The 20,427-nt window shown below is 31.2% G+C and overlaps 1 protein-coding gene across 4 annotated transcripts in view; it reads right to left on the bottom strand.

Annotated features, from left to right (window-relative positions):
• The window catches only part of LOC123015924 (mitogen-activated protein kinase 1), a 74,116-nt gene that overhangs the window by 7,158 nt on the left and 46,531 nt on the right, over window positions 1-20,427 (bottom strand). For 2 of the 4 annotated variants that reach the window (XM_044416005.1, XM_044416007.1), the window contains exons 2-3: window positions 9,763-9,889; window positions 3,413-3,523 (exon numbers count right to left, since the gene is read on the bottom strand). In XM_044416005.1, the coding sequence (XP_044271940.1) occupies window positions 3,413-3,523; window positions 9,763-9,889 (238 nt within the window). Of the gene's footprint in view, window positions 1-3,412; window positions 3,524-9,762; window positions 9,890-13,592; window positions 13,741-20,427 lie in introns of those variants that run through there. The other 2 variants (XM_044416009.1, XM_044416006.1) reach the window with 2 other exon arrangements.

The raw sequence follows: 20,427 nt of genomic DNA, 5'->3' as shown, positions 1-20,427 counted from the left end.
TCTAGTGATACATAGAGTGTTGTAAAAAAGCCGCTTAAATTCTTCAATAAAATATATTTTATATGACACAAAAATGACGATATGGCTATTCAAATACCCAAATTCCGTCTATGTGAAACGTTATCCTACCTCTATTAGATCATCAAAAAAATGTTTTTCTAATTGTGTTGACTGTAGACACATTTGTTTTTCCTATTTTTGGATTTTTTAAAAATATGTAATAATTTTTTCTGAGGCGCTCGCATTTTTGTTCAATGCTTCTACCGTATCGTATTTTTAAATTTTTATAATTGTATCTATTTTACAGTTCACAAAACTCTTATTTAATTATTATTTACACATTTGGAGTGAAATAGTTTTTTCATGGCCAACTATTATCAAACAAAATATGTATTTCACTTTTTAAATACAGGCTGATTCTTAAATAGACCGACAAAAATTTATCATTGGTAGTATCAAATGAGAACATGCTGGATAAAAAGCGTACGCCACTGATGTGTTCGTAAATAGTATTAACACAGGTAGTGGAAACCATGGTATTAATTTGATCAAAATGTACTTGATCATTACAACAATTCATAAACGCCGTAAGTGGCACGGATCAAGGGGGTTTTGCCCCTACAAAATATAAACGTAAAAAGGGTACAGTTTGTCTCCATTTATACTAGGGAAGCTGTGATAAAATTTTGTCGGTCTATTCAAGAATCACCCTGTATAGTTATAAAAAAATATTCTGTTACAAATATATATTTTTTAGATCAGAAAAAAATATACAAATATATATTTTTTAGATCAGAAAAAAATAAGCTTTCCAAAATTGTCAAAGCCGCCTATGATTTCCATTAAAAAAAATAAAAGTTTATCTTATTACGGCTAAACTAATGACTGAAAAAATTGTTAACTACATTATTAAATTCCTCGTAAAAGAGTATAATGTATTTATTTCAAATCCGTATCTTCTATAATAACGAAGTTATGAATTTTTTTAGATTTCGCCAAAATGTCAACTTTTGTCTGAAGTCGAAAACAAAAGACGATAGCAAGATGCGGTTTGCACCAATATTATTTTCTCAAAAAATGAGCCCCAGAATGTATCACTCGTTTTTGGCTAAACCTCTTAGTTTCGGAGATTCCCTATTCGGACATCCAAAATGCAGCACCCTGTACAAGAGGAAAACGGTGGTTGGTCATTTTCACTTTCAGTTTGTGTGGAAAATTTCCAGACCAGATTCCCAGTCAATGTGTTGCCAACTGTAGAATTTAATCGGCGCCTACTCTAATTTATTTTTTTTTTTGATCGCACGGTTATACAGGTTGCGCCAGAACTCGCGCCCCAGAAAAAAATGTTTAAAAAATTCTATGTCAAAAAATTTTGACATTTGACATTTTTTTATCTCTATTTAATGACACTGATGATGTTGTAGATGTTTTTTGACAATTATTTAGTAAAGGGTGTAACCGTACCATTTGTATTTAATTGTTCGGTAAAATGTGTTGCCTATGCATTTTTGAAAATTTTATTTGACTCTGCGGTGACGGATCACGCCACAGTGGGAAAGGGGGGATTTTGTGTTTTTTTTGGGTTTTTCGAAAAAGTGAGAAAACAAAGGAAGGTGTAGCAGTCGTCGTTAGGCAGGCGAAGAGTGAGGAGAATTTTGTTGTTTTTCCTTTTTGAATTAAATTTTGGAAATTGTTGGGATGTCGACTACACCCGGGGGACTTCCATCGAGGAAGAGAAGGAAGCGTCGTCGCTTGGAGGAGGCTGCAGAGGAGACCGTGGGGCTCAGGAAGATGAGACCGGACGCGACAGGGGGTATGACTAATTACGTCACCAAAMACRTAAATTCTGTATCGATATTACGTGAAAATTGAGCCTAAAATATTGTTTTCTTCATAATAATCATGATTGTTGTTAATTTGCCATGAGTTTTGTAAATGGATAATTCGTCTGGTAAAAGATTAAGTTTTCGGGTTTGTTTTATGTAACGCGAGATGAAAAGTAAAACTTCTGTAGCTTCTCCTGGTTTCATGCATGCCGCATTGCGTTCTGTCTTTTACTGTTCTTTATTCTCCTTTAATTGGGCAATCATATCAGCAAAGTCCCGGTAGCTGATAAGTAATAACGCTTCCATGTACACAGGGCACAAAAGAGGAGCTTGTCGAAAAAGGACGGTTTTTGCCCACTAAAGAGACCATAGGTCCAATACCATTGTCGACTCGACAGAGTTGTAGGGTTTCGAGACGCGATTGTTTGATTGATTGAGAGTCCTTGATATATGTTTTTCTTCCTTTCTCCTTCGAGATTGGGAGATGGCTACAGCGGTATCGGGAATTGTGTTGTAGATTTTTGGTACATTGGATTCGAGGTTTTCACAGTAAAAAGAAAAGAAACTGTTTCATAAGAATGCCTTGATTTGTTTTTCTGAATGTATTTATTAATTGTTGTTTTTTGTTGTGACATAATTTATTTGATAAATTCATTACCAGCGAATTTCCTATTGTTGTTTTATTTAATTGTTGAATTATACTTCATATTAATAAAACATTAGTGTTTTATTTCTTGATTATTTAATTTTACTCCCATCCGTTTGTTCAGTGCTTCGAAGAAACGACGAAGGATTATTACGAACAAACTAACAACCACAACGTAGGGTTATCTTATTTTAAAATGGGTCCAAAACTATTCCGATCACACGTCATGAGCAATTCTCCCGCTCAAATTTGAATTTTTCTTGAGCATTTTGAAATGCCGCCATTGAATCCAAACTGTAAGGTTAAAAGGGATAAAAATTTTGCCAATAAAAGCCACAAATAACATTGAACAGAGTTACAATTTAGGGTACAGCTTCCTTGTTTCTTCTTTTAATAGTTTATAGCAAAAAAACTTGAAAAATGATTTTTCTAACAGAAATAAATAGAGTCAAAGTGCAAACTTTAAACCCTCATAATTTCGAAATTTTTATAGATAACATTTTTTAACAATTTTTCCATGTTCCTGGTATCTTACCTTATATGGCATTTTTCTCTGGGGCGCGAGTTCTGGCTCACCCTTTATAAACACGTGTGTAATGTGATCAACAGTATAGTAGTAATTCAAAATATAATTCTCAGAAAGGTACCACTGGGTGAAGCTTGAATGAGTACCTTCCGTAATTAGTATTTTAATATACCCATTATTGTGTTGTTTGTCAAAACTGACAAATTGTAAGTGCGCTCGCTATGATTTCATATTTATTACAAAAAATCTTTGAAATCTACCTAACTTATGAAAATGTAATGTTGGTTGCATCGAGAATTGGTCAGGCTCATTATTCCTCGTGAATCATCCTGCATATTCAGGTTTTAATATCAGCGCAACAAGACCAAACATCTACTAAAATACGCAAAGCTTTTTTTTCTTATTCCAACTTACCTGTGTTTTAAGAAGTTTATAAAGGTCTGTTTCCATTAAGCATTGTACAATATAAACATCCCTCATCTGATCTATCGTAACCGCTCGAAGTATGTCCCTTATGTCGATAATCTGGAACAAAATCATACAATCATACTTTCCCCGCCTTTTCCCTGTTTCGAATTTAAACCCCTAATAAGTAAAGAGATACAAGCATATTAAATTACACTTGTTACCTACATGAGTACGAGTATGTAAACGTTAAATCTTGTTTAAATCTTACATTTCATCGTTACATCCCTTTCAAATCAACACGCAGGTAAATATGTGACACAAATACGTAAACTCAAATTCCTAATTTCATTAACGTTATCATCTCATCCGTATAACCGTATAAGTACAGCTGAAATACAACTCAGCTAATAGATAATAAACTGATGCGTCTATGTGCACAAGTGGAGAGTTTGATGGAAATGTTGATCAGTTATCATCACAATCAGAGACGCAGCGATGAGAGAAAGTTTTGAAGATTTACCTACTACTTTTATTATTTGATTATTTTATACATGACAAAGTTACACTCAACTTTTATTACAAAAATGTCTAAATTTTGTGTTTATTTCAAGAGAACAATTTTTTCAGCATTTATTTTTTTCTATAATTATTATTAACTTCTGATAGTTATACAGGTTGTTTGCGGAACTCGTCAAGAAAAACAACTTTTCTATTTCCAACTTTTGCCGAAAATATGTCATTTCTGAATTAAAATCAACAATAAGTTGAAACTGAAAACCCGTCTCCGCCTATGTCTTAATACCATATTTACATTCGTTTGAAAAAAACAAACTATGGAACGTAAATAACATAAGATCAAAAAAATATCTACATTAAAGCAGATCAGTGTCAATGGGGGCAATATTTGCTCGTAATGTGGTTCTTCGTTGGCAATAGGCGATCGCAGAAATCTGAAGCGACATCTGGTGTGATTTAACAAATTAGCGAAAAACGTATAACTAAAATATTGATTACGTTGTAATTACTGAAATGAGGGCTTCCAAATAATTAAATACGTCCACAAAATTTAAAAACAGTATTTTCATTTATGCAAAACTAAATATTTATTATGCAAAATATTTTATGTCGAATTTTACAAATGATTCCATTATTAATTCAAAATAAACATGAAACTGCACCACGCTTCATAATTCAAGCCTATAAGTGAGCTAAATAAAATTAATAATTAATTAACAAACATTGCCATAAGTCCTTTGATACACGCCGTTGAGGCGTAAATACTGTACTTACAATGCGGCTAGATAATTTTCATTACATTTCAGCATTTGTTCAGGTTACAAAATCGCATTCGTATTTTATTTAAAAATCTACTACATACAAACTAAAAAAAAAAACACACAATGAAGCTGTAATTTCTTGAAAAAAAAAAATTGTTGAAAAAAATATTTCGTTAGATTACTTGATCATAATTCTTATTATTCTTTAATTTAAAGAATCCGTAAATCCGTTCGCTTGTTTTGTTTCCGTTTAAACTTTTTTTTTCACAATATCCAAACATCTTTATTCTATCAATCACCCTCGTGATTTTTAATAATAATAAAAACACTCTTTCAGTCAACCTTCCTTCCAAAAGCAATTTATCTTTAAGAGCATTTTTATAAAGTTATAGCTTACGAAGTTGAATATTAATTGTGATTTACTGCATCTGTAAAACGTCATCACGTACAGTCGAACAAAATGAAAATGATACCTCAATAAACCAGCCCCTGCCGGGTGCCGACCCTTCTAACCGCAAGCAGACAAGGTCGTAAATTATCGGATTGCAAACTTGACGTAGTTTCAAGAAAAATTCCTTTAGTAGCCGGTTTGCAGAAAGCGAAGTGAAAATTTAATTCAGAATTAAACTAATTCGAATTAAGTTGCCATTTATTTTGCATTGACACACGTCAAATTAATTAAATGGAAATATTATTTTTTTTTTAATGAAAAATTTAACAAACCATTTCTTAAAGAAAATTATGCATTAATAATGACATTGACAAAAAAAAACAAATCATTTTCACTTAATATTTTTTTAACTGTTTTTTCAAAATAAAATTAATTAACATTATTTTTGAACGAAATAGGCTTCCTCTATTTTAAACTTGATTTTATGTAAAACAACAAATGAAATAAATCATTGTTTATTTGCGAGAAGAACGTTTAATTCCACGTGTGCCTTTACCGCGAGTGGTTTAATTCTTTGAGCATAAAGCGAAATTAAAATTTACTTCAGAATTAAACTAATTCGAATTAAGTTGCCATTTATTTTGCATTGACAAACGTCAAGTTAATCGCGAATTAAAATATAATTGCGATTAACACGTTCTGTAAACCGGCCCTAAGTTTTCTATTAGTTTTGTAATTGTCATTGAAAACAAATCAAAATTATTTATTTAACTAAACCAAGAAAAAAACGGTAAAATTATTTCAAATATTTTAGTTTTGCTACAAAATTTATTTTTTGATAATTGTAATACTCGTACTTTTATATTAAATAAAAATCTTTAGTTTTATAAATAGACAATTTAACAAAAAACATTTCTTAAAGAAAATTATGCATTAATAAGATGAAATTTACAATTTACAAAGCAAACAAATTATTATTAATGTAATAAATTTTTTTGGTAAACTGTCAGGATTGCCAACATATTCAGTCATTGTGGATCACTTTGTATTTTAATTAATTTATAAAATAATTTTATTTTGAAAAATAGTTGAAAAATGGTTTGTTCAATTTTTTATTAAAAAAATTACATTTTCATTTAGCTTGACCTTTGTCAATGCAAAATAAATGGCAACTTAATTCGAATTAGTTTAATTCTGATTTAAATTTTCATTTTGTTCGACTGTATACAGCGTGCGCCAGAACTCGCGCCCCAGAGAAAAATGTCAAATGCCGGGGGCAATAGGTCGCCAAAAAGTACAGCCGAAGAAGTAATTTTTGGTTGCATAAGAAAGTTATTAGACTCTTAAATCCACCAATCCCAGAAGGGCACCTCAGGGTGCGATTAACAAATTATATCCGTTGCTAGGTTACGAAAATAATACCAATTTGCCCAGAATTTTAAAAAATAGCTGGTCTACTGTAATTTTGCGTTTGACATTTATTAATTTGTGGGTGAAATTACCTGCTAGTTTCCAGTATTTTTCTCGCTGAAGAGGTGGTACACGAGTATAATGAGACAGAATCGTTAATTATTATCAACAATTATCAAAAATTATTTTGAAACATTCTGGAAATTCCTGATGAACCGACTTCTTCACAGGTATTGTTCTTTCTGAACTTTTTCTTCGATCTGATACAGATTAACAAACCGATAAATGAATTTTAGAGCTTGAAAACTAGTGCGTTATCTTTGTGAAACAAAGAAGCAAGTGAGAGTGAGACCAGAAAAACATGAAGAAGTACGCAAGTTTCTTTATCTACTTTAAAGCAAAATTAACAGAAAGATGTACTTTTTATAAGAAATTGTGTTTAAATAAAACAGGTTACTAATTTTAATATTAAAATTGTAGTTTTACTCTCGTATTTAGGCATTTTTGTCCAGGAGAGAAATTCTAACCTCAAAAGTTATTGTTGCTTTCTTCCACTCACATGAGCTTACTATAACCCCTTAGCTGCTTTTTCATTAAAAAATCCAGAAAAATGTTGCGRTGTTTGTRTTTAGTACGAAAAATGAGCATTTTTGCTGCTGGAAAGTAAAATCCAAATGTTTTAATTCCGAGGGCATTTCAGCAACGCTTTTCGGTGAATTTGTAGGCTGGTCTTTCGAGGAATCATGTAGTTTGTCAATAATATCAACTAATTTCAACATAACGTGACTCCTTTTCTAAAAAGTACATTTTTCTGTTAATTTTGCATTAAAGTAAATAAAGAAACTTGCGTACTTCTTCATGTTTTTCTGGTCTCACTCCCACTTGCTTCTTTGTTTCATAAAGATAACGCACAAGTTTTCAAGCTCTAAAATTCATTTATCGGTTTGTTAATCTGTATCAGATCGAAGAAAAGGTTGAGAAGGAACAATACCTGTGAAGAAGTCGGTTCATCAGGAATTTCCAGAATGTTTCAAAATAATTTTTGATAATTGTTGATAATAAATAACGATTCTGTCTCATTATAATCGTGTACAACCTCTTATGCGAGAAAAATACTGCAAACTAGCAGGTAATGTCACCCACAAATTAATAAATGTCAAACGCAAAATTACAGTAGACCAGCTATTTAATGAAAATTCTGGGCAAATTGGTATTATTTTCGTAACCTAGCAATGGATATAATTTTTCAATCACACCTTGAGGTGACCTTCTGAAATTGGTGGATTTAAGAGTCTAATAACTTTCTTATGCAAGCAAAAATTACTTCTTCGGCTCCACTTTTTGGCGACCTATTGCCCCCGGCATTTGGCATTTTTCTCTGGGGCCCGAGTTCTGGCGCACCCTGTATAAACGCCATTTAGTGATCTGGCAAAACTGAAATTTATTAGGTATATTAAACAGTATTGACGTGCTTTTATTATTATTGTGAAAAACTGCATTATAATAATTAACATTAAAACGTAACACGTAATAAACGTTACAAAAAATGTAATTAAAACTAATTTGAAAAGTTTGAAACAACAAATTTTGTAGACAGAAAAACGCTATTTAGTATTACCAAGACAAAAGCTTTCATCGACGAGGGAAGATTCTGGCTTGAATCAACTTGCGTTTAATGACCGTATTTTGTTGTATTGTCATGAGATTTTTAACGTTGTGCAGTACATGTATTTAAAAGTTTCCGGAAAAAAACGTTGAAAGTTTTCGGGGAGTGGTTATCGAGATCAAAATAAAACAAAAAATTCAAAAAAAAAATTGGCCTAATTAGGGAGTTAGAGCGATACCTCGACCCATGCCTCGACCTTATATGAAAAACTCACTAAAGTCTGTGTACGGAGACATTTTTTAAATAAAATTAGAAGATAAATCCAAAGCTGCCCAAAAAAAATAAAAAACTTCTTCTAAAGCAAAATTTTAACTTAATTAAATTGACCCCAATGCCTCCGCTCCCCTAATTAGGGTATACAATTTTTGATATAACCAATAAATTCAGCGGCAAACAATTACTCCAAATGCAAACTTTTGTAAATTTATGTCAATCGGTTACTGATGAAAGATTTTTTGACCGCCATCTTTAGGGGGCTCTAGTTCCCTCAGGAAGCTTTTCCAGTCCACAGAAACTTTAATGTTGGTTTTGAACTCTCCCATCGCAACCCGAATCACATATTTTTTATTTAAATAAAATTGAGTTCAATCAAAGATTACTAGGACTGAAAATTACAAAAATAAAACCACCCCTAACTTAAAAACGAATCGACAAAAAAAATTTCTTTGACAGTTAGGTATGTACGCTCATTTTTTTCCTTTCCGAAAATGTTTCAAAAAGTAGGAGGTCCCATTTAAAATATTAAAGGCTTGAGGCTAGGGGATGAAAAATGTAACTAATGTTGGTTTTGAACTTCCCCCTTGCGATTCTAATCGACCTGTTTTTGCTTGAAAATATATTTACTCAATGTCAAAAGTTACTGGCTCCTATTGAAATGAAAGAAAGCCCTGTATATGACTCAGTCTGTATAATGTAATAATCATAATATAATAATAAACTACATTATTAATACCTACAAGAGAAGAACATTTATTTTTATTAAATATGAAAACGTATTATTTGTTAAGTTAAATGAAAAAAAAATGCTTTAACAGAATTTTCAAACACATGTTGTCAATTTTTTCGTTCTCATACTCAAAAAACAACCGTGCCCTTGGATTTTAATTTCGAAAATAATTTGCAACTCCGGTGAGATAGTAACGATTTGGGATTAAATCTTTCCAAGATTGGGAGAGACTTGATAAATAACTAACGAAGATTCAACTTATTCTAATAATTATTCATCAGGTAAGTTCTTCAGTATCTCTCCACCATCAGAAAATCCCAAGCGACAATAGCGTTCCAATCGATTTCGGTCAAATGGGTACACAGATTCAACTCCAATATTCAGAAGCTTTTTTCTTAATGAAACAAGAAAATTGAAAATTTTCAATTTTACGCAGTCTTCACTCAAATGCTGAAATTGTCATTTTTATGAAAAAAAAAAACTTAGTAGGAAGACGACAATTCCAAACACCATTCGCCAGATGCCATGACAATTTAATCAAAATAAAAGAATGTTAAAACGCGTCGCGTGAAGTTCTTTTTTACGGTCGAGAAAGTGATGGATGATTCAATAACATCAACCAAATAAAATTTTACCACAAACGCATTATGGAATAATAATACTTACATTTTCATGTTTAAACCTTGTGAGTATTTTAATTTCTCTGAGAGTCCTCTGACAATAAGTTTGATGTTCAAAAGGCGATATTTTCTTAATCGCAACTTTTGTATTTGTGGCGGTATCCAGTGCGGATCTGCAACAAGAATTAAATTCCTATTCAAAAATATCACAACTGTTCTCTTTAATTAGAGTTTTCCAGCGCTTGAAAAATTCACATTTCGAAGTTACAATACACTTCCGTAACAAAATCAATCCAACTGTATTAAAATCAAATGTCAGTTACAAGCAAGATTGGATTCTGGTGGAAAAATTGTGACTTTGCATACGTTCCGCTTATTAGAAGAAAGTCGGCAAGTTTTGATTGGAAAACAGACTCGGAGTTTATTATTTTAATCAACTTCCTAAGATGTATAAAATATATTCATCAATTTGAAATAATTAGACACAGGGTGTTTCACACAACTTTAAGAAGCTTGCGCCTAATGTACGCACCCAAATATACAAAAGTCACAAAACACTGGATACAAAAAATACATATCGAATAATTTAATTTTTGAAAATCCATGACACTAGTTGTCAAACAAGTCACTGTTTCATTAATAGTCATAAACTGCAGTTTTTCAGAAACAATTATCATTTGTTCCATCAAGAGACGGCATGAATATGATTCTAGTTTATCTATCTTAATCACTAACTAACTAAAAATGTTGTACGTTGTAATTTTTTAAAAGGTGAACAAACTGGAGAAGATTATACAATTTTTCAAAATTTGTAATCGAGTTCGTATCGGAATATGTATTATTGATTGCATCTTACAAGCGCAGGCCTCGTAAAATTATGTGAAACACCCTGAATATTGTAAAAAATTCTTACAACTTTCTTCCAAATAACAATTTTCATTGAGTTGTATCAAGCTACAAAATAGCCTGAAACAATTAACCATTAGATTAATTTATAAGCATTTTAATAATAAAAAAAAATAAAATTTTAAATTTACTTTTACTAATGGACTGACTAATCTAATTAGCTTTACTTCATTAACAAGTGCAAACTGAGTAATTGCAATTAATATTATTAGAGGTAAATTAAATAAACATGAAAGTGCGCTAGATACTATTTACTCGTATACACACAACCAAACTTATATGGAATCACACTGGAACTCATAATAATATACATATTGCAGCAAAAAAGAGGTGATGTATAGGGAAAGACGATATTTATTAGTGGTAAAAATATTAATCATACTAGAAAAAGTTATTAAAAATATCGACTCAGTCATTATATTTATGTTTAGTTGTAAAATTTGGTTCAAATTAATACAGGGCAATTCAGATAAGATAATGAGCCTGATGATCTCTCGATGCAACCCAAAAAACAAATTTCATTTATTTACGCCTCTGATCCAATTTAAATTAGGATTTGCAAGTTTAATCCAAGTTATCACTTATGTCACTCTGAAGTCAGCGCAGAGATCGACCATCAGTGTCATTCAGATTTCTCTATCAATTGAAGAAGTCTTTTTATGTGTAAACCCAATACAAAATGAATGAAAGAATGAAACATTAGGCAAACAGTTTTTTTATAAATCATAAATTGCTTGTCAAAGCACTGTCAGAGCAACATAAAATAACCTGGATTGCAAATGCAAATCTTAATAGTCTAAGAGCCCGCGGTCGCCAGACCTTCGTCATTTTATAAAAGTTGAAAATTTGTCAGCGCATACTACCAACACAGGTAAATTATCAAGTAAAAAAGCGTAATTTCTTTATATTTTCTTCGGAATAATATTAGAAATCACCTCATTCATTGCCAGACACTTAATATCGTGGTAACCCCTTGTCAGACATCCTTAAACTTCAATAAGTTGTAACTGTACTTACGTTATAGTATAAAAGCTGAAATTTATACATGTTACTTGGATAACCATTAGAAGATGTTTTCTCAGTAGCCAGACAGTTTCGACAGTTCTAAGTGCTGTTTATAAAATAAAGTTGATTCAGTTTTGACAAAGTATCATCATGGGAAACCTACAGCTACCCTATATGTTTGTCTGGCCGAGGATTAGAACTGTCAAAACTGTCTGGCTACAGAGAAAACATCTTCTAATAGTTACCAAAGTAACATGTCTAAAATTCAGCTATAACGTAAGTACAGTTACAATTTATTAAAGTTTAAGGGTGTCTGACAAGGGGTTGCCACGAAATTAAGTGTGTGGCAATGGATGAGGTGATTCCTAATATTGTTCCGAAGAAAATGTAAAAAAATTACGGTTTTTTATTCAATAAATTTAAGTTGGTATTTTTTACTTCTTTGCCACCTGTTACCTCGCAAAGCCACGATGACTCAAACTTCATACTTGCCAATGGTTCCTTCTTGTGTTTTTTTCATTAAAAAAAATTAATATTTCTATTTAATTAATTTGACGTGTGTCAATGTAAAATAAATGACAACTTAATTCGAATTAGTTTAATTCTGAATTAAATTTTCATTTTGTTTTCTGTAAACCGGCTCCTAAAAGAATTTATCTTGAAACTACGTCAAGTTTGCAATCCGATAATTTACGACCCTACCTGCTTGCGGTTAGAAGGGTCGGCATCCAGCAGGGTTTGGTTTATTGAGGCGTCATTTTCATTTTGTTCGACTGTACTTAGAATTGGATACACTTAAGAACAGGCCAAGAAGGGTAACGTAGAGCAGCAAGACTGTTTTTAATGCCAAATCGCTAGAAGAGACCCGACAATTTCGCATCCAGAGCTCCAAAGACAACTTTTGCAAGCCGGTATTAGTGTTTCAGTGAAAACAATACGCAAAAGACTTCGTGCTCTATTTCAGTGAAAGGAAAAGTTTTTTTTCTTGATTTTGGACTTGGACTGATTAACACCAAAAAGTATAAAAACAGTAAGAGAAAATGCAAAGTAATAATATTCGTCAATATTACTTAATACTATTGTTTTCCAGGGCCTACTTTAATAAATACATTATTTTATTTAGCGAATATCTAGGCATATGGTACAAAAACCTTTTAAAAGGCAATTAAACTAAGAATCCAACAGTTGTAAAATATACAGGGTTGCATTTAAAAAATTAAAGTTGTCTCACTTTCGGTGAAACCGAAAACAGCATTAATTGAGCATCTATCTTAAACGATAGATGAGAAAAAATGTTCAATTTTGTTCTAAGAAGTATTGTCATAACTTGAGCTTGGAGTGTTTTTCATAATACAGCCTGTATAAACTCATATCCTATACCGTGCCATGAGCATTATTATTATCTTTTTCGAGGTTTCTAAAAACTGTTGTTTTTAATTGTTACAGTTTTGATCTAGGTGTGCTATGCTATAATTATATCAATCATCGTTTTACAGTATGCCTACGTATTTTAAAAAAGGTCCATATTTAATTATGTACACAGTACGGTTTTGGTCAAAGCCAAAGCGACCTAAGTCCGACGAAACATAATAAGCTTGAATGTGTATGTACCCGAGAGGTATCGAAAACAGAGAATAATAAATTCATTGTTTATAGAGAAAATAAGCACACGTCCTTTATCAAAAGCTCCGTATATTTTATGGATTGTACGAAGTTAATTTGTTTTTTTAACATTCAGTAAATGACTAATTAAAGCAAACAAGTGTTTTACCAAACATTAAAACAAAATTAAAAACAAATTCATCTTTGAAAATAAACAACAAAATTGATGTATAAAAGCAAGTGCTGAGACAACAAACACAATAATCAATAGTGTTATTAACATTTTAAATAAAAATCGTCGAAATGCACATTCGCATATTACCCATCGAGTTATTTAGCATTATAAAAATAAATTGGAAATACCTGAAAAAATATAATATTTCGTACGTCCAAATCTCCCGTTCAACATCCACAGTTTTGTAAAAATCGAATCGAATACAACTGCAATCTAAAACGAATTTCCCCAAATGAGGTTGGATTGGGCTTAACCACACACGAGAGAACTTGTTGACGCTGTCGGTACCTAGTAAATCAAATACATGACATGGTAAAAAAGGTGCTTATATTATACCTACTCGTATCTACTGAATGAACAAATATGTTCTATATGTAATTATTCGTTTTTGAAAAACACTCTTTTCTCGTATACAGTGAGCGGCAAAATTATAGAATAATCTTATTAAAACTGAAAACATTATGTTTTGGCAAAAATGCTCAGACAGATCAATTTTCTTTTTAAAAAATACACCATTTTCAACTTGATTGGTTTTTGAGTAATGGTGTCATCAACATTTTTCTTTTAATGGGAACCCTAATTCTTTAACCAATTCGTTATATCTTTTAATTGTCGAAATGACAACACAAAAATATTAAATCTATATACCAGGTGAATAAAAAATATGGAATTCGCATTCTCAAACTGAGTAAAACAAACTTATTTGTACTTATTTGTTATAGTTTTTGACACATGCAAATTTTTTTGTCGAAATTATTATTTGCAGGGATTTATTTAAAAAATCTCAGCTCTTCAACCCTTTGCAATAAGTAAGTTATTTTTTTTTTGTTTTAGATAACTGAATGTTTACAGAATCTTCGTAAGTAGCTCAAGATTCTCAACTCTCAAACTTCAAGACTAATAGGATTTTTTGAAAATGGTTATTAAAAAACAGTTGAAATAGTATAAAAATAAAATAGTTCAAATAGTATAACGCTATTTTCTTAACGGCACTCGAAAGAACATCTATTTTTATAAAGACTCTTATCAACATGTCCAATAACTATCTACTTTAGAAGATTTTTCAAACCTTCGGTTAACAAATGCAAAACATTTTTATTCACAATCATTAATGTAATTTGCCAATTACTAACTTTTTAAAGGTTGGGAAACACATCATTAAATCTCATGAGCAGTAATATTATTTTATCCCTTGGGCGGTAATATGCAGGTTTGCCAAAATTAAAATTTTAAAAATACCGGAAATCTTTTCGTTCAATTGTCAAGTTACGCATAATATTTTATTAATTTTACCATTTAAAGGCACTAATGGACTTTACCAACTCGCTGGGACACCCTGCATAAATCATGATTATCGTAATTAATTTTGGTAGTAATTAAAAATGTTTTGTCACGACCCCTTATCAAAACCTCGATCAGAACTAACATACAGGATCGGCTTTTGGCAAAGTTAATTAAAAATCTCTTTCAGCCAAGCGATATCTCTTTGGCGAACGCCAAAAATTTCTAAATAAAACCGACGTTTCATCAACTAATATAAAACAGCTTAAAATTTAAGTTGCGTTAACAACCAAATTGTTAAATAAACGGGAAAACTTAATTAAATCCATAAACAGCACTGAAAACTTTTGACGTCAACACAAAAATTTGCTTTTCATTTTAATAGAAATTTGTGTGACAACAGATGTAAAAGTCTACATTACTTGTTCACTTCACTAATTTTATAAAAAAAAAACAGCGGTTTGAAAACAGGATAGCGTGATAATGCCTTCTAGAATAATATTAATTAAGTGAATGTGTGTCATCATAAGATAGCATAATAATAAGCTATAAACTGTGTAAACAACACATTTTAAGAACCATGATTGAATTTGTAACGTTAATTTCGATACACCTAGATTAATTATTGTCATTGGAGTAATAAAATCACAACTCGCGTCAAACGGATAAACGATTTAGTTGCTGAAATAGGTTCTGTTAATTTATTCAAAATCAATTCCAATTAATTCTTAATTACCGCAATTTGACATTTTCCGACTACCTATTGCATTACCTGTGCATTATTGTTGCACAGGTATATTTACTAAAATATTCTATTTACGGTAAACAATTTCACTTACGGAAATGTGTCAGTCTACAATATGAGGACACAACAAGAACGTGAATAAAATACTTGATACAATTTTATTAGATTAGCTCTGTAATAGATCGAGTTAAAAAATAAAAAACTTCAAAAAGTATGATTTTCTCACAATAATTTTTCATTTGTTTAAACTTTTTCATTTATAAACTTTTAATAAAACATTTTTTTAGGTTAACAATGACCTTTATTTTAAATAAAAAGCACTCATAACCCGTAAAATTACACTGTACAACATATTATTACTGCTTTAATTTAGTGTTTACTTTATCAAAAAGGTTAAACACAATTTGCATTACTGTTTTGCATAAAACCAACACAGATATTAAACTTCGTACACGAATTAATTTAATTTCGTACATAGTCGGGATAAAAGATCACAGCAAACCAGAATAGCGTTTCTTAACGTCATTTGGAAATTTATAACCTCCCTAACTCCTCTGAAAAATATTTTTTAAAAGAAGTGGGTTTTAAAAACGAGCATGAAGACGTACTAACACACGTTTTGGAAAAAAGAAACTAAATTAGGACGAAACAACGAACTAATCCAATTTGTTGCAGAAGCCCGACCAAAATAATAAGTGGATTTATCTATCATTCTCTGGCAGAAAATTAAGATCAAAAATCTAAATCTAATCTAATTTAATCTAAAATCTTTATCATCAATCCTTTACGTATATTATTTTTTTTTTTTATTATACCTGCATCACAATCCTAAATTAAAACACGCTGCAGCGTGCGTAATTTGGCCTTTATAGCACGCTGAAATTTTAAAGTTGTCTAGGTAACAAGAAATAGTAAAATGTCTGGACCAATTACAACGTGAAAAAATGTGCTTAACAACGTAAACTAGTAACCGTCTCTACGAAAACGATTCACAAACAACCTTTGCTAATTTTATTGTGTAAATTCACTTTTTTTCAATGCTCCTCATAAAAGATCGTAAATTGGCAGGTATAATAAAAAATAGCGTATAACACTCGTTTATAAGCGCCTTTAAAACACTTACGACGTTAAAAGCACTCCGCTGACGCGTCGTGCTCTTAAACTCGTTGTAGGTGTTTTAAAGGCTTGTTTATAAACTAGTATTATAATATACTATTATTTCATACTGTCCGGTGAATTAAGTTTCCCGCAAAATGGGGTGTTACGGTAAGTACGTTAAAGGCGGTAAGTGTAACTGAGCACTTACCGGATTGTGATTTTCGACAAAAAAATAAATCATCAAATAATTTTTTTAGCAATTTTTCTTGAAATAGTATGAAATTATAGATTTATGTACCAAGTCAGTAAAATGATACTTTATCGAACGAGTCTGGGATTATGAGCAGAGCGTAAGAATTCATAAAAAAATATTAAAAAATTAAGTTTTATTAAATCAAACAGATATAAAAATAACAGCGAATACCTACAAAACTAATGTAAACAATATTTTGTTATTACGAAGCGGATGCGTCAGTGAAGTACCTCACGACGCCACGTGGTACGTAGTGCGCATGCTTTTCCACGCGGTGTCCGATGGATCGGCGAACTGGCAGTTGGGCGTTGGTCACGATGCGAGGCCAGCCTGTCACTCGTTTTCATTCATTGTTAATTAATTATTATTAAAACTGAATAAAGTGCATATTTTGGGACACCCGTCTAGTAAATTTTCCTACACAAATCTACTTATTATTTGTTATATTAACCGTAAACGCACACCCTGACGGTTTATGAAAATTAATTCCTAAATCCGAAGGCTTTTTAATTGGAAAATGTTTGAGAATTAAAATCTATGTTAAAAATTTGCAGATCTTTAGAAAAATTATAATTGTTAACAACTATGTTGTCAGTTTAACCTTCACCTAAAATTGTCTTTGCAATAATATGCCGCAGGTAAAATGCTTGATTTGTCCAGTCAAATAAAGTGTTTGTTTACATCCGAAAATTGCTAAGGTAGGTAATGCATGGGTTTATTGACGATTGGCAATAACAATAGCATATTATGATACGTGTTTTATCAGAAGCATTTTGTTGCACGCACGGGCTTAGGACATGGCGAGCGCAGCGAGGATATCATAAAGCAGTAATTAGTGCGATAAAATGCCTTATAACCGAGATATCATATAGTATTTTTTCTACTTTGCACTTTTTTAAACAAAAAAAAAATGTTTATTTTTCATTAACTAAATTAATGTAGAAGACGTTTTGCAATGTATGCCTCTAGAAATACGGACCATGACGGCAAATACGATGCACTACCTACTTTGATAAATTTTTAATGGACGCATATCTCACAAACGGTTGGTTTTAGGCATAGGTACTAAAACTTGTTAAAAGACAATTAAACAAAGAATCCAAAATTGGTAAAATACAGGGTGCACCAGAACTCGCGTCCCAGAGAAAAATGCCATATAATGTAAGATACCAGGAAGATGGAAAAAATGTTTAAAAAATTCTGTCTATAAAAATTTCGAAGTTATGAGAGTTTAAATTTTGCAATTTGACTCAATTTATTTCTGTTGGAAAAATACTTTTCCAAGTCTTTTTGCTGCAAGCTTTTAAAAGAAGAAACAAGGAAGCTGTAGCCTGAATTGTATCTCTGTTTAATGTTATTTGTGGCTTTTATTGGCAAAGTTTTTGTCTTTTTACTAAGTAATTGTAAAAAAACATATACAAGATCATCAGTACCATTAAATAGATACAAAAAATGTCAAATGTTAAAAGATAAATGTCAAAATTTTTTGACAGATAGAATTTTTTAAACATTTTTTTCATGTTCCTGGTATCTTATCTTACTTGAAATTTTTCTCTGGGGCGCGAGTTCTGGCGCACCCTGTATACAAAGTGTTTTCAAATTTTCTAGTTACGTCACTGATTTTGGCTTAACAATTAGCATATAAACTTAAAAAAAACTATGACTAATCGAACGGCCATATTGATGTGTCAAAAAAAGATAAATCAAGGCCAACTAACCGATCGTTTTGTTAGTCCCCTCGTATCATTTTATCCCCTGGGCGGTAATATACAGGTTACCGAGAATTCATTAAAATTGTTACGTGTAATATATTGCTAATTAGTATTTAATTGCTTCTGTAGCAGTTTTTCTTACTTCTGGGGGAGTACGCTACTCCATTTCAACAATTTTAATATCAGATTCACAATTATTTGAATTTTTTTTTTCTACATTTCTGAAATGACAAAAATCAAAAGATATTTAGATGGCCTACCACGTTTGAACCTTAACTTTGTTAGAATTTTATTTTATTCAAAATTTTGACTAAAAATAATATGATTGTGTATAAATAGCATACAAACCTCGGTGCCTATGGCATTATCCCTTGTGCTTTATACATGAGTACTCGGGATAATTACATATTTATCACCACATTTATAATGTGCTATTAAAGAATTCCTATTACCTAGAAATTAAGTGAAAACCTTAAATGACAAACAAAATAATTCTAAAAGCAAAGTGCATTATTGCAGTCGCTTTTTACTCAATTGCTCTACAATATGAATATTACATAGACATCGTAGAATCAACAATGTATGGGACGAGAGGTCACAAACGACGCTACAGTACCTGCATGAGGTTTTGCGTCTCGACGCCGAGTACGTTGCCCTTCCGACCACACACTCTAATCTTGTCTCCTTGCTGATTCAGTAAAAAATCATCCACTTTTTTAATTACACAGTCAAAAAGGAATAAACAAATAAAACAAATTAAACGAAAAAATCAACATGGTTTCATGAATAAATATGTATACAATCTTGCAGTAAAGACTTAGCATCACAAAACAGTTAAAATTCAAGTAAAAAAAGTATTTAAATTGTACTAAAAATTACATCAAAGAGAAGTCTATGATCTTGCTAAAGACCGAAGAGACTGTCAGTTGTCAATTTTAAGCACGGCCAATAATATACCGGGACATTCAATTCCCTACAACCCTAAAAAGATATTATAGATATTTCATCGGAAAGTATTCTTACAAGTAAATGAGTTATATAAAATTTAAAGCCAAGTTTAATATTTGAAAAACGTTAGATTTACAACAAATACAGTCAAGGGGTTGTAGAAAATAAAATTTTCTTGAAGAGAATGTTTAAGAGATTTTTATCTCCTAACCCTTTTTGAACGTTGAAATAGACTAAATGGAATTGCATTTTAATATCTGATACTAGCTGATGTGGTCAAATCCTATCGGATTTGATTAAAAGTTTCATTTTTATTTAGTAAAGTGTCTTTTAGATTTAAAAAAATTATGTTTGGGTCAGTTGGAGTAGTTTCAGGTCGGTTCAGGTCACTTTAGGCCACTTCGGGTTACTTCGGATTACTTTGGCTTGAAGTAAAAAGAAAGAGTGAAATGTTACTGACTTTTGATTTTCAAAAAAAGAAAAATTCTTAAGGAAATGTTTAAATTTAGTTGTAGAAATGCCAATCGAGACGTTTCAAAACATCGGGTTACAAAAGACAGTTGGGGAGACTAAGAAAGTGTCAGATGTACTGGATAAAAAATTTCTAGACTTGCAAAAAACATTTAAAAATCTCTTAAAGGAATGCTTAAATTTTAAAAAATGTCGTTCGAGACGTTTCAAAACATAGTGCTACAAAAGACAGTTGGGGACTAAGAAAGTGTCAGATGTACTGAAGACTTGCAAAAAAAAAATAAAAAATTTCTTAAAGAAATGCTTAAATTTAAAAAAAAAAACGTCCCTCACGCATTTTACTAAATTCATTCGCATCACTTGAAAAAATTAAAAAAATACACTTCACTTGTGGACAAATCCTGTTTGATTTGACTAAGAGTTTCATTTTTATTTAGCAAAGTGTCTTTTAGACT

This window comes from Tribolium madens, unplaced genomic scaffold (assembly GCF_015345945.1).
Source record: "Tribolium madens isolate multiple individuals breed KSU strain unplaced genomic scaffold, Tmad_KSU_1.1 Scaffold_19;HRSCAF=116;Tcas5.2_LG9, whole genome shotgun sequence".
Classification (NCBI taxonomy): Eukaryota; Metazoa; Arthropoda; class Insecta; order Coleoptera; family Tenebrionidae; genus Tribolium; species Tribolium madens.
The sequence above is the reverse complement of the archived record's forward strand: the minus strand, read 5'-3'. Positions and strand labels throughout refer to the sequence as shown.